The sequence below is a fragment of the Phocoena sinus genome, chromosome X (assembly GCF_008692025.1).
Source record: "Phocoena sinus isolate mPhoSin1 chromosome X, mPhoSin1.pri, whole genome shotgun sequence".
Taxonomy (NCBI): Eukaryota; Metazoa; Chordata; class Mammalia; order Artiodactyla; family Phocoenidae; genus Phocoena; species Phocoena sinus.
This window is the reverse complement of record NC_045784.1, coordinates 58,034,884-58,050,893: the sequence shown is the minus strand read 5'-3', so window position 1 is coordinate 58,050,893 and position 16,010 is coordinate 58,034,884. Positions and strand designations below refer to the sequence as shown.

Here is a 16,010-nt window from a genome sequence, read left to right as displayed (position 1 = left end):
TCTGGGTACTGTCTTTCACCAGAATGTGAGCGCCCCTCTCTTCTGCTGATTTACAAAATATTCCTATAACCAGGAATATTTAGTTGTGTACTTTTAAATATATTACTTCTTAACATTAGCTTTTGCTATTCATGGGCATGAAAACATAGGTTTTCCATTAACCTATGTTCAAAGAGAGCACCCTGTCATTTCTAATGACCTGGATTTGATTCAGAGTCAAGTAGGCAGTAGCTTTACTTGAGGCAGAATGTAGAAGTTGCCGTGATAATATTATCTTTGGGAACCTTCTTTATAGCCTCCCTTTTTGTAAGGCAGGGGTCAGTCTGATGCTCAGAATTCTTAGAGCCTTTATTTATTGGAGACTTTTGTCATTTCCATTAGAAAATGTCTCCCAGATGTGGTTTTATGGGTACATTGGTATTTATGTTTCCCTCTCCTGTTTAGACTTTAGTACTGTTAAACTCCACTAAACTGTTTTCTAATTACTATGCCATTCAACATTTGTTTTTTTGCTATGTTGTAGCACATGGTGAAAGCCAAGAAAACTCTGCACTGGGTCTCTGACCAGTGAATGCTTATTCATGATGATGGTGATGATGATAATGATTATAATGATAATGTCTTACAGACAAGAAATCATTTCTCCAGTACCCGAGAAGAGATGGAAGAACTTAAGAAAAGGATGAAAGAAGCTCCACAGACATGCAAACTTCCAGGACAGCCAACCATCGAAGGCTATCTCTATACACAAGAGAAATGTGTGTGGGAATACAGGGATAGCTACTGGGTTTCAGTAGGCTGACACCAGCTGCCACTTGGCTTCTCCAAACTCCAGGCACCCATATAGTTCATAGACCCCTGCCAGCTATACCTATTTGGAGAGTAGTGTGGGAACAGAGAAAACAAAAAGGAGGGAGAAATTGGAGGAGGAGGTTAAGGATTTGTCTTACAAAGGCTGTGGGATGATAAGACCTAAGGTTTTCTCTGAGATTCAAAATGGGGATTGTTAATTGCTTAATCCTTTCAATGACTCTTTGGGGCTAAAAGGGAGGTAGGAGAAAGGAGACATAAAATAATACTTATTATACCTACTATGTTCCAGGCATGGTGTTAAGTACTTTAAATATACTACCTCATGTAATCTTTGAAACCACCTTATCATACCCATTTTACACATGAAGCCACTGAGGCTTAGAGAGATCACTAGTTGAAAGTCACCCAACTATCATGTATCAGGGCTAAGTGTAAATTCAGGTTTGGGAAATGCCAAAACCTATGCTCCTACAGCTATACCCTGTACCTTCCACTGCCTTAGGATCATAAACTTGCCCTTAAAGCACTACACAACCATTGCGATTTCAGTGAGCAACACAGTTGTTCATTGCTAACCAAGGAAAATGGGTTAACTTATCTGGTCACTGAATATTGCAGAGGGTTCAAGCTTTTCTACCTCCTAAATAACATTATGTAAACCTGTATGTGCTATTTGATTTTCCTTTTGAACTATGACCCAATGTCCCCAAAGCCTGTGATTTCATTCCCTGACCAGAATTATTCTACCTGGTGAGTAGGCAAATGAGACTACCCAGAGGTTACCAGTGGCAAAACCCACTGAAATCCACAAAACATGGTATTTCAGCAGTGATATTATCATGCTATTCATCCCTTAGAGCAACTCACTTTGATGGTTTTCAAAGATGTGTTCTTCTATTTGTCAGGTTCATCTCTTCAACTCTCCATTGCAGGATCTCTCAGTCTCAGTGGTATTGACATTTCAGGCTGGCTAATTCTTTGTTTCGAGCAGTTATCCTATGCATTATAAGGTGTTTAGAAGCATCTATAGCCTCTCCCCACTTTATTCTAATAGCACTTCCCAGGTGTGATAATCAAAAATGTCTCTAGACATTGCCAAATGTCCCCTGGGAGGCAAAATTGCCCCTACTTGAGAACCACTGTTATATTATAAGAGAGGCACAGAGTAATGAGTATGTAATCTTGGCTCTAATATCAACTAACTATGTGATCCTTCTATGCCCCAGTTTTCTAATTTGTTAAATGGATATGACATTCCTACTCAGTTGAATGTACGCTTACTAAGAATCCTTTTTGCCAGACAATATGCAATGCATTGGGGGTACAAAAAATGGATCAAGCTTGGTTTTTGCCCTCAAGAAGTTCAGTCTGACTAAGACACAAGTATATCAAGAACTATAATGAAATGTGTTGAGCACTGCATTTGGAGCATATATCTAAGGGCTTCACTGAGGAAGTGATATATGAACTGAAACTTGAATTATGACTGGGAGTTTGACAGGTAAAGAAAATGGCAAAGAAAATTCCAGGTGTATACCACTGCATGAATAAAGGCACAGAGGTGTGTGAGGTTATAGTTTGTTTGTAGGGTCTTGGTTTTACAAGGACAGTCCTGGTTTATACTTGTTGTCCTGATATAATTAGTGATAGTGCCTTATTCACTCTTAAATATGTCTTGAACTTGGTCTATATATTATATTGCCACCTATTTTTTTTTGGTAACTGAATATAATTCCATGAGACAAGAGCATAGAGGTGAGGGTGGCAAAAGACAAAGTTGGAAAGGTAAATACGATCACATTATAAAAGGCTTTGTGAGCCAACCTAAGGAGTTTGGAGAGAGTGGGAAAGCCATGGGTGGTTTATAATAAAAAGAATGATATAAATAAACCTATAATTAAAAAAATATTTCTCTAACAAAAGAGTAGAGAATGGGCTAGAAAGGAGTGATCACAGATAGGGGAAACCAAAGAGAAGGCCACTGAAAGAATTAATTGGAGAAATAGTGAATTTTTGTTTTGTTTGAAATAGCTCATAAAACATTTTTTTAAAAAGTCAGAAATAGGGTCCTGAATGAATTCAGTTCTGAAAGGGGTGAAAGAAGAGACATGTAGGGGATTGAAGGGCATGTTACAGGGAAGGAGGAGCAGAAGATTACAGATGTTTCCAGATCATACAATAGGATATATAATGGGAGCATTCACAGGGAACATGGCAAGGAGAGTGGTTTGGAGCAAGCCAGAGCAGATGTGGAAAGCAGTTGATGATGATTAGGTTATCCATCTGTGTAGTGGGCAGGTGGTACTGCACGGCTGGAGCTCAGGGGAAAAGTAGCACTAGATCTGGATCATGACCATGAAGAATAATCTATACACAGCTTCTGTCTTAGGGGTGGACTGACCATGAAGCCAAAATACTTATTCTATCACCTCACTGTTGCCTATCTTTGTAGGGGCTTTGGGAATATCCTGGGTGAAATACTACTGCCAATATGAGAAAGAGACCAAAACGCTCACCATGACACCTATGGAGCAGAAGCCAGGTGCTAAGCAGCAGGTCAGTTCTTTTATGGGCCACATTATTTTGAAATACATCTTTGACTGCATCTCAGAAAAGAGTATATGTTGACTTCGTGTCAAAGAATCAAGTCCACCACTGTCGTGTGAAGCCATGACTTCATATGTTCTCTGTGGCCTAAGTTTGCATTGGGCCAGATACTACTCAGCTGAGTGAAAAATCTGTGTTAATGATTCTAGGCCTTCTGAAAGTGCCTGTACTCTTTTAGATCATTATTACAAGAGTCTATCACATTGTACAAAGAAAATTTGCAAAAAAATATGGTTAAATTGGAGGAGAGTATTACTTGCTTTTAAGAAGGCTCTACTATAGGATTCCTTTAAATAGTTAAGACTTTAAAATACAAAACATTTTCCAAAATTCCTTTTTTCAAGGAGTATTCTGTTGCCTAAGGTTGGAATAATCTATACCCCACATTGTATGTAATGCTCAAATATCTTTAAACAGTTAATGCATCTTCTTCTGCCCTCCAAACTTTCCCCTACTCCCCAAAATGGCAAGATGAGTTTAACACACTGAGAAGATAGTTCACTAACCTGGAGGAACCTCATCTTATATATATATATGTTATATTATGTTATACATTATATATTATTTTTTATGTATGACCACCCAGCTAAAAAAATTATTCTGTTATCTCACTTTTGCCTATCTTGGTAGGGGCTTTGGGAACACATGCACACACACACACACACACACACACACACACACACACACACACACACACGCACACACGTACACACACCTGAAGGTTTCTTAAGATAAAAGCTGATAGACTGACTCTTCATATTCTAAAAGTAGTTCAGTGTGTCCCTTTAACTGTTTCTCAGACAGGGTCTTAGGGCATATTTTTAAGGATTTCCCTTATTTACAAATTGTTTATAAAGTGAAAAAAAGGTTTACTTGTTAGCATTGAAAGTTGTGGTGCATGAAGACCCAATTTCGATAGGCAGAAATTTGGAGACTTTTTCTCCGTTGCTGGTGCTTTCCATGGAAGATCTCTCTTATGTGGCTTATTCATAGGAAATTAGTGATGATTGAGATTTGGTGGCAGACTGTTGAAAAACTGCTTTTCTTTTTTGTCATTAACCACAAGTTTTGCCGCTCTGCTTTGAATGTGGATTAGACATGGGATGCACCTCTAACAGAGCATACCATATTGGGTCGGTCTCCACAACCCTCATCCATGTTTCTATGCGGGCCAGTTATTCATCCATGAATCCAAAACTCTCCTTAGTTTCCAGTCTGCCAATTGCCAAAGAACCTTTCAACGTGGTTCCAATAAATTGTGCTGTAGCACAGAATTTGTCCCATTTCTGTCAGAACTTAGCTTATGTATCTGACTGGCAAGTGCTTTTAAGTAACACTGTCCTGTAGTCTCTTTCTTTTCTTTTTCTACACACATTACTTTCCAAACTTTGGACTTCAAAGTTCCTTTCTTAGGCAGGTCCTACTGCAAAGCTGAGGCCAGAGGCAGCAGATACCACTTTCATAGGTTCTTAGCAGATGAGAGCAAGCCCTTCTTTTAGTTATTCTTTCCCCCTGCCCTTTTAATTGAGTGGCTACTTGCAAAACTGCAGTAAGTGTCAGCCTAAGCAATTTAAATATGGGACTCTTTATGGAATGGAAAGAGGAACTTGCTTGACCATTTACAGCAAAGAGGGGGTAGAAGTAGTTACTTTAATTTCCATAAACTGAATTGGAAATGGTTTCTTCTTATCATTTCTCTCAGTTCCTTTTACTAGTTTGTGTTTTAGAAAGGTAAATAATACAAATAAGTGAGACTATAATAATGATAACACCATAAAACCACTATTTATTCAATGTTTGCTGTTCACCAGGCTCTGAGCTAGACATTTGCTGCCATGGGCCATTTACTTTCTCAGCAGCACTGTGAAGTATCATTAGCCCAATTTGAAGTTGGAAGAATTAGCTCTCTTTCTGACTGTGGTACTTACAAGTGTACTCTAGTAGTTCAGCCTATCAACTTCCATTTGGGTTGTACTGCTTACTTTACAGAGCACAATCCCAAATACTATTTTATAAGATTCTCATCCCTTCCCTTTCAGGTAGTTGTAAGAGGCAAGAGAGCTACATTTTGAATCACAATAACTAGTTTTACCTATTTATTCATTTACTTATTCATTCATTCATTCTTCATATCAAATATTTTTCCCTTCCAGTTATACTGAGATATAACTGACATACAGCACTGTATAAGTTTAAGGTGTACAGCATAATGATCTGACTTACATACAATATGAAAGTATTATCACAATAAGTTTAGTGAACACCCATTGTCTTATACAGGTACAAAATTAAAGAAAAATTTTTTTTCTTGTGATGAGTACTCTTAGGATTTACTCTCTTTACAATTTTCATATATAACATACTGAAGTGTTAATTATATTAATCATGTTATACATAACATCCCTAGTATTTACTTATCTTACGATGGGAAATTAGTACCTTTAGATGCCTTCGTCCAATTCCCTATTCTCCCCGCTTCCACCTCTGGTAAGCACAAATCCGATCTCTGTTTTCTATGAGTTACTTTGTTTATTTGTTTGTTTATCAAGTATAATTGACCTGTAACACAATGTTAGTTCCTGATGAACAACATAGTGATTCGGGATTTCTATGTATTATAAAAGGATCACTATGATAAGTCTAGTTATGATCTGTCACCATATAAAGATAGTACATAATTATTGATTATATTCTCCACACTGTACGTTTCATACCTGTGATTCATTTATTTTGTAACTGGAAATTTATACCTCTTAACCTTTCTCACCTATTTTTCACATCCTGCCCCCCCTTTCCCTCTGGCAACTACCTGTTTGTTCTCTGTACCTATGATTCTATTTCTGTTTCATTATGTTGGTTCATTTGTTTCATTTTTTGGATTTAACATATAAGTGAAATCATATGGTATTTGTCTTTCTCTGTCTGACTTGTTTCACTTATCATAATACTCTCGAGGTCCATCCATGTTGACGCAAATGGCAAGATTTCATTCCCTTGTATGGCTGAGTAATATTCCATGGTTTTTATATACCACATGTTTTTTAATCCATTTATCTACTCGTGTGCACTTAGATTGCTTCCATATCTTGGCTATTGTAAGTAATGCTCAACATAGGGGTGCATATATCTTTTCTAATTAGTGTGTTTGTTTTCTTCCGACAAATACCCAGGAGTGGAATTGCTGGATCATATGGAAGCTCTATGTTTAAATTTTTGAGGAATCTCCATACTGTTTCCCACAGTCGCTGCACCAATTTAAATTCCCACCAAGAGTGTACTAGGGTTTCCTTTCCTCTACATCCTCACCAATATTTGTTATTTGTGGTCTTTTTGATGATAGCCATTCAGTCAGATGTGAGGTGACATCTCATTGTGGTTTTCATTTGCATTTCCCCAATGATCAGCGATGCTAAGCATCTTTTAATGTTCCTGTTGGCCATTCGTTTGTCTTCTTTCAAAAAATTTAGGCCCTCTGTCTATTCTTTAAATTGTTTTTTTTAATTTTGAGTTTTATGAGTTCTCTGTATATTTTGGATATTAACCCTGTATCAGATATATCATTTACAAATATTGTCTCCCATTCAGTAGGTGGCCTTTTCATTTTGTTTATAGTTTCCTTCGCTGTGCAAAAGCTTTTTAGGTTGAAGAAATCCCATTTGTTTATTTTTGCTGTTGTTGCCCTTGCCTGAGAAGACAGATCCAATAAAATATTGCTAAGCCTGATGTCACAGAGAGAACTGCCTATGTTTTCTTCTAGGAGTTTTATGCTTTCAAATCCTACACTTAAGTCTTTAATTCATTTTGAGTTTATTTTTGTATATGATGTGAGAAAGTAGTCCAGTTTGATTCTTTTGCATGTAGCTGTCTAGTTTCCCAACATCATTTATTGAAGAGACTGTCTTTTCCCCATTGTATAGTCTTGCATCCTTTGTCATAGATTAATGGACTCCATAAGTGTGGGTTCATTATTGGTCTCTCTGTTCTGTTGCATTGAGTTATGTGTCTGTTTTTGTGCCAGAACAATAATGTTTTGATTACTGTATCTTTGTAGTATAGTTTGAAATCAGGGAGCATGTTAACTTCAGCTTTGTTCATCCTTCTCAAGATTGTTTTGGCTACTCAGGGTTTATGCATTTACATACAGATATTAGAATTATGTGTTCTAGTTCTGTGAAAAATGCCATTGCTGGTTTTATAGTGATTACATAGAATCTGTAGATTACCTTGGGTAGTACGGTCATTTTAACAATATTAATTCTTCTAATCCACAAGCATGGAGTATCTTTACATTTGTTTGTATCATCTTCAGTTTCTTTCATTAGCATCTTACAGTTTTCTGAGTACAGGCATTTTACCTCCTTAGATTATTCCTAGGTATTTTATTTTTTTATGAGATTATAAATGGGATTATTTTATTAATTTCTCTTTCTGATAGTTTGTTGTCAGTGTGTACAAATGCCACAGATTTCTGTATATTAATTTTGTATCCTGCAACTTTACTGAATTCTTCAATGAGTTCTAATAGTTTTTTTGGTAGCATCTTTAGGATTTTGTATATGTGGTATCATGTCATCTGCAAACATTGACACTTTTACTTCTTCCTTTCCAATTAGGATTTTTTTTTTCCTTGTCTGATTGCTGTGGCCTGCAATGCCAATACTATGTTCATTAAAACTGGTAAGAGTGGGTATCCTTGTTTTGTTTCTGGTCATAGAGGAAATGCTTTCAGCTTTGCACCATTGACTATGATGTTAGCTGTGGGCTCATCATATTTGACCTTTATTACGTTGAGGCATGTTCCCTGTATATCAATTTTGTTAAGAATTTTTTTATCATAATGGATGTTGCATTTTGTCAAAAGCTCTTTCTGCATCTCTTGAGATGATCATATGATATTTTAGTCTTCAGTTTATTAAGTGGTGTATCACATTGATTTGTGGATATTGAACCATCCTTGCATCCCTGGGATAAATCCCAGTTGATTATGGTGTATGATCCTTTTAATGTACTGTTGAATTGGCTTTCCTAAAGTTTTGTTGAGGATTTTTTTCATGTATGTTCATCAGTGATATTGGCCTGTAATTTTCTGTTTTTGTGGTGTCTTTGTCTGATTTTGATATCAAGGTGATGCAGGCCTCACAGAATGAATTCAGAAGTGTATTGCCACTATAATTTTTTGAAATAGTTTGAGAGGAATAGGTGTTAGTCTTCTTTAAATGTTTGGTAGAATTCACCTGTGAAGCCATCTGGTTCTGTACTTTTGTGTGTTGGGAGTATTTCTTTTAATTACTCATTCAGTTTCATTACTGGTAATTGGTCTGTTTGTATTTTCTATTTCTTCTTGATTCAGTTTTGGAAGGTTGTACATTTATCTCTAGGAATTTCTCTTAGGTTGTCCATTTTATTGGTGTTTGATTGATCATAGTAATCACTTATGATCCTTGGTATTTCTGTGTTGTTGGTTGTAACTTCTTTTTTATTTCTGATTTTATTGATTTGGGCCCTCTCTCTTTTTTCTCGATGACTCTGGGTAAAGATTTATCAATTTTGGGCTTCCCTGGTTGCGCAGTGGTTGGGAGTCTGCCTGCCGATGCAGGGGACACGGGTTCGCATCCCGGTCTGGGAAGATCCCACATGCTGCGGAGTGGCTGGGCCCGTGAGCCATGGCTGCTGAGCCTGCGCATCCGGAGCCTGTGCTCCACAACAGTGAGAGGCCCGTGTACCGCAAAAAAAAAAAAAAAAAAAAAAAAAAAAAAAAGATTTATCAATTTTGTTTATGTTTTCAACCATCTCTTAATTTAATCTATCTTTTCTATTTTTTGTTTTTTAGTCTCTATTTCATTTATTTCTGCTCTGATCTTATGATTTCTTTTCTTATAGTGACACTGGCTTTTGTTTGTTTTTCTAGTTACTTTATGTGTAAGGTTACGTTATTTGAGATTTTTCTTGTTTCCTGAGATAGGCTTGTATTGGTGTAACATTCACTTTTAGAATTGCTTTTGTTGCATTCCACAAATTTTGGATTGTTTTGTTTTCATTTTCATTTGTCTCCAAGTATTTTTGATTTCCTCTTTGATTTCTTCAGTGATCCTTTGGTTGTTTGGTAACACAGTGTTTATCCTCTACATGTTTATAGGATTTTTTGCAGTTTTTTTCTTGTAGTTGATTTCTAGTCATAGTGTTGTGGTTAGAAAAGATACTTGATATGGTTTCTATCTCCTTAAATTTACTGACACTTGTTTTGCATCCTAGCTTGTGATCTATCCTGGAGAGTGTTATGTGCACTTGAAAAGAATGTATATTCTGCAGCTAGCTTTTGAATAGAATGTCTTATATATAAAAAGAGGCCCCTCTTTTGGTGGGGCCTACTATTATGGGCAAACTGGTGGGTAACCCCCCGTGGTTGGTTGCCAGGCCCTGCCTACTGCTGAAGCTACCACCTGCTGGTGGGCTGGTCTGCATTCCATTGCAGTTGGCTGTGGGGCCCAGGGAGTCCTGGAACTGGTTATTTCCCCATGGTAGTTTAGGCTGTGTCCTGGTCCTTACCCACTGGTGGGCTTGGCCAGGTCACTGGTTGGCTTCTTGTGAAGCCCAAAGGAAGGGTCCCAGAGCAGGTGTCAAGCTGCTGCTGGGTCAAGCTGGGGTCTAAGGACTGGTGTCAGCCTGCTGTTTGGTGGGGCTGGATCCTTGGTAAGCTGGCTGTGGGGCACAGTATGTCTCAAAGCTGGTTTCAGCACACTGCTGGGCAGTGTTGGAGCCCATTGTATCCTGGGGCTGTTGCCTGCCTGCTCCAGAGTAAGGCCAGTGCCTGGAGCTTTTGCCCACTTTCTGGTGAGCAGGGCTGAGCCCTGTGCTCTCTGTTAGATGACACTGGGTCCTGGAATGGCTGGGTAGTCCAGGGGGATCTATTGCTGCTGCTAGCCTGATGGTGGATGGGGCTGTATCCCTCTGTGGCTGGCCTAGCATGTCCTAGGACTTTTTCCAACTAGCTGGTGGGTGGGGCCAGGTCTGACATTAATAAGCTACAAGGGGAACTCCAAAATGGTGCTCCTCAAAATGGCTGCCACCAGTGTCTATGTCCCTAGGGTGAGTTCCAGTTGTCTCCTGTCTCTCTGGGTGGGTCTCTAATACCAGCAGGTTGATTTGACCCAGGCCCCTTTCAAATTACTGCTTTTGTCCTGGTTCTCAGAGCAGGTGAGATTTTGTGTGCACCCTATAAGAATAGAGTGTCTATTTCCTACAGCCCTCTGGCCCTCCTGAAAGGAAGCCCTGGCTTTCAAAGCCAGATGTTCTGAGGCCTTGTCTTCCCAGGTCAGGACCCCCTGACTAGGAATCCCATATGGGGGTCAGTTTATCTCTTGCCCCTTAGGGATAAACTCTGCGATTGTAATTATTTTCCTGTTTGTGGATCATGTACCCAGGGGTGTGCACCTTGACTATACCATGTCTGTGCCCCTCCTACTTGTCTAGTTGTGGTTCCTTCCTTATACCTTTAGCTGTAGAAGATCTTTTCTGCTAGTCTTCAGGTGATTCTCATCATTGATCATCGCTCCGTAAATAGTTGTAATATTGGTTTGCACATGGGAGGAAGTGAGCAAAGGGTCGTCCTACTCCACCTCTTGGACACTCTTGTCTCAAGAACTAGTCTTAAGTCCTAGTTCTGTGGCCTAGTAAATTGTGATCTTGAGTAAATTACTTAATGTTGCTCAGTATCATTTTTCTCAGAAAGAATGGCAAGGATGATAATGTAGTTTATATTTATTGAGCACTAACTCTTTACTAGGTACTAGAGATATACAGATAAATAAGACACTGCCCACATCCTTGAGGAGATCTCAGTCAAGTGGGGAAATCAGACATGAAAAAAAAAGCTTTAATACAATGCAGAAAACACATAGCAGACAGTATATGGTATTGGGGAAGGATTTTTGAGGAGATGAAAGCTGAACTACAAGTTGCAGAACAAGTTAAAAGTTTAGCCAGTCAAAGAATATAGATAAAGTCACTTTGGATGGAGGAAACAGTATATGCAAAGTTGGAGTCATGAAAGAGCATGATACATGTGTGAAATAAGAGTACTTTTGCACTGATGGGACATAAACTAGATGACGGTGTCTGGAGGTGAACCTGGAGTGGGGGGCAGGGTGTTGTCCCCCAAGCTTTGACATCACCTCACCAAATCTGAAGGAGTTGAGAGTTTAAAGAAGGAGGGTGAGTACATGATACTGTTAATTACTCTCATCTTGAAAGGCTAACAGTGCTTGATATCCTAAGTGTTGGGGTTGGGAAGGCAGATTGAAAGGTGAATATAGAGTTTTGTTTCTATAGTGCAGGAACAGGTAAAAGGATAGACCTGCAAAGGGCTTGAGTGTGACAATGAGAGGGAAGTACTGGATGATCAGCTGTATGGACCAGTTTGGACGGTATAGTGCTTAGGCAGTATTTCTGAATTTGAGACAGCAAGGTGGGTAATTTTATTCCTATTTAATAGGTTGTGAAGTTTATATTCAGAGAGGAAGAATATTTACTCTGGGCCACATAGCTAGTAAATGGCATAACTGAGACAAGACCCAAGGTTTTAAACTTCTTAGTTTATTGCTATTTCTGCTATATCAACTTGGGTGACTTCGGGTAAGCCATTTTACCTCTCTGCGGTTCACTTCCTTCTGAATGTTGTTATGAAGAAAAGTGGTTTAAAAATACCTATCATAATATGTGGCACATAGTAGGTGATCCATAAACATTACTTCTCTTTCCTATACCCCACTGTCTCTGTTGAGATAATAGAAGGGAACTGAACTATGTTGGGATTTGGGGAATTTTAATCTGTGGACACAGTGGATTTCTATGGCCTTGTTACATGACCACAAGACAGATGGGCCACACTATCCTGCACATATGAAATACCAAATGTCACCTTAACTATTACACAAATATGCCTATTTTCCCTACTCCTGCCCTATCTTTGGAGATATTGCTTTTGTAATTTCCATCATCTTAAAGACTCTGGAAGTGGGGAACCAAAAATGTTTTCTTCCCCTCTTCTATCTGGCACTTTAATGCAAGGAAGATGCAGAAAGCCACTTACTCATTGCAAACTCCCTACCTAGAAGCCTCACGAAATTTTATTTTGTACACTTAATGGCATTTGGGCAGCCCATTTCTCCTGAATTCCCCTTTACATGTTGTATAATGAGTTTCCTATTTAATATATCATGTTTGGAAAAGAGCAAGGGCTTATCCTGAGCATTTTCTCCTGAACTCAGCCATTGATTTTTGGAGCAGAGAGAAACCATCTGCCACCTTGCTGCAACTACCATTTGAGGGGACAAGGTTCTCAGTGAGGCTAAACATTGTTCCCGCTGCCCTGAGAGATGCCTTCCAAGTGACACTGAGAACGCTGCAGTAGGCAGAAGAAGCTTCTATGTATTTTTTTTCAAGCTGGCTATTAATCCTTTTCTTATATCAGGGACCCTTGGACTTAACCCTGAAGTACTGCGTGAGAAGGAAGACGGAGTCTATCGACAAGAGATTCTGTTTTGATATAGAAACTAATGAAAGGTAAGCTGTGCTGATATGAATTGACAATGTCCCCATGTGCCAGATGCTGAGCCTGGGTAGGTATTTTATTTTCCTCTGTCATCTCTCGTTGATTAAAAATGAGCAAAATTATTCATGACATCATTGTCTTGGCTCTTCTGGCTGCCCTTTCAGGGATCCCTGTTAGAGCTGGCCCAGAGCTAGTTCTCTCTATTCAAGGTTCAGTCAGCTTTGCCTCACTTGCTTTAGGCAGAAGTTACTCCTAGGATTTAATTTGCTATTATATATGCAAAAGGTCAACATTTGGTGATGCTACAAAAGGACAGGGTAACAAAACTCATTCTTTTTTATTTCCTAATATATAAGAACAAATGAATTGGAACACATATTTAAGGGGAGGTAGATTGGATGGAGGGTGGTAGTGGTATTGGGGAGTCTTTTTTCCCCATTTGGTACAAATACGTTACAGATTTTCCTACTTTGCAGATATTTATGTAAAGTGGAAATAGTTTGATTATCAACTTTCTGGTTTCAGCAAAAGCTTGCAAACTTTGGACTTCGTTGCATTTGTTTCTCTCCAGTGCCCTCTTTTTTGTTTTTTCAACCTGGGCAATTTTATCAGAGGGAAATTTAACTGTGAAATTTTAAAATGAGAATATTTGGAGTTACTTTGGAAAAAGGCATGTTATATAATTGGGAGGTTGATCCAAAATTCAGTGAGTAAATGTGTTTATTTTATTTCAGTCCATTATTTCCATGTATTAGGCACTAAGTAATACAGTAGAATTTAACAAAATGATCAGATTGCTAGAAAGGAACTTGAAGGTTGAATTACAATATCATATGAACAAAACTATTAGTGACTGGAGTCATATAGATCAGATTAAGAAAATGAGGCATTTTTTTGTCTGGGAATAAGTAACTATTAGTCCATTTCCCCATTTTAAATTTCTCTTTGTGGAAGGGTAAGCTGGGGCGAAGTTGAGAGAGTGGCATGGACATATATACACTACCAAATGTAAAATAGATAGCTAGTGGGAAGCAGCCATATAGCACAGGGAGATCAGCCCAGTGCTTTGTGACCACCTAGAGGGGTGGGATAGGGAGGGTGGGAGGGAGACGCAAGAGGGAGGGGATATGGGGATATATGTATACGTATATCTGATTCAGTTTGTTACACAGCAGAAACTAACACCAACATTGTAAAGCAACTATATCCAATAAAGATGTTAAAAAAAAATTCTGTTTGTGAATCTATATGCATTCTTTGTTAAGCATGGGTGGTCCTGGACTTCCCTGGTGGCACAGTGGTTAAGAATCTACCTGCCAATGCAGGGGACACAGGTTCAAGCCCCGGTCCAGGAAAAGCCCACATGCCGCGGAACAACTAAGCCCGTGTGCTACAACTCCTCAACAAGCGTACCACAGCTACTGAAGCCCGTGTTCCTAGAGCACCTGTTCCACAACAATAGAAGCCACCACAACGAGAAGCCCATGCACTGTAACAAAGCATAGCCCCCGCTCGCCGCAACTAGAGAAAGCCCACGCGCAGCAACAAAGACCCACCACAGCCAAAAAAAAAAAAAAGAATGGATGGTCTCAATCAAAGATGGCTGTAATTGTAAACATTGTTACTGATAACCATAAGGCTGTCACTCGTTTCCCCCACAGCTTCAGGCCCAGTAGGAAGGGGAAAGTGACTGTTGGCTGTCTTCTTTTCATGAACATTTAGTGTCTTTGGCTATGCAGCATCAATGTACATAAACGAAATAAAAATTTTCTGTGTCTAGTTCCATTCTGATTCACTTTTCAGCTTAAATTTGCCACCCACTTGCAAGTAATATTGCCAGAGACTCAAAGCATTTGCAAAGAGTTTGGCACTAAGGTTACGGACTAAGACCAACTCATCTTTATATATCTTGCATCTATTGCTGTGTATAGCTCATGTTAGATACTGAATTTGGTATTCATTTTTAAATGTGTTTTTCCCTAACCAAAAATGCTGAGGAATTCTGAGAATAGAGCCCAGGAATTAAAGTTTCAATGTATCTATGATTTTACTTGCCACATCTAGGGCATTTTATTTTTATTTATTTATTTATTTTAAATTTTATTTTATTTTTTTTTCTTAACATCTTTATCGGAGTATAATTGCTTTACAATGGTGTCTTAGTTTCTGGTTTATAACAAAGTGATTCAGATACACATATACATATGTTCCCATATCTTTTCCCTCTTGCGTCTCCCTTCCTCCCACCCTCCCTATCCCACCCCTCTAGGTGGTCACAAACCACCGACTTGATCTCCCTGTGCTATGCGGCTGCTTCCCACTAGCTATCTATTTTATGTTTGGTAATGTATATATGTCCATGCCACTCTCTCACTTTGTGACAGCTTACCCTTCCCCCTCCCCATATCCTCAAGTCCATTCTATAGTAGGTCTGTGTCTTTATTCCCATCTTACCCCTAGGTTCTTCATGACCATTTTTTTCTTAGATTCCATATGTATGAGTTAGCATAAAGTATTTGTTTTTCTCTTTCTGACTTACTTCACTCTATATGACAGACTCTAGGTCCATCCACCTCACTACAAATATCTCAATTTTGTTTCTTTTTATGGCTGAGTAATATTCCATTGTATGTATGTGCCACATCGTCTTTATACATTCATCCAGTGATGGACACTTAGGTTGCTTCCATGTCCTGGCTATAGTAAATAGACCTAGAATGAACATTTTGGTACATAAAGTTTTGAATTATGGTTTGCTCAGGGTATATGCCCAGTAATGGGATTGCTGGGTCGTATGCTAGTTCTATTTTTAGTTTTTTAAGGAACCTCCATACTGTTCTCCATAGTGGCTGTACCAATTCACATTCGACCAGCAGTGCAAGAGTGGTCCCTTTTCTCCACACCCTCTCCAGCATTTATTGTTTCTAGATTTTTTAATGGTGGCCATCCTGACCGGTGTGAGATGATATCTCATTGTACTTTTGATTTGCATTTCTCTAATGATTAATGATGTTGAGCATTCTTTCATGTGTTTGTTGCC

General features: G+C 38.7%; 1 protein-coding gene across 1 annotated transcript in view; it reads left to right on the top strand.

The window, feature by feature from the left end:
- The window catches only part of OPHN1 (oligophrenin 1), a 609,375-nt gene that overhangs the window by 344,522 nt on the left and 248,843 nt on the right, over window positions 1–16,010 (top strand). The window contains exons 9-11 of the mRNA XM_032620572.1: window positions 629–758; window positions 3,266–3,369; window positions 12,890–12,981. Of these exons, the coding sequence (XP_032476463.1) occupies window positions 629–758; window positions 3,266–3,369; window positions 12,890–12,981 (326 nt within the window). The remainder of the gene's footprint in view (window positions 1–628; window positions 759–3,265; window positions 3,370–12,889; window positions 12,982–16,010) is intronic.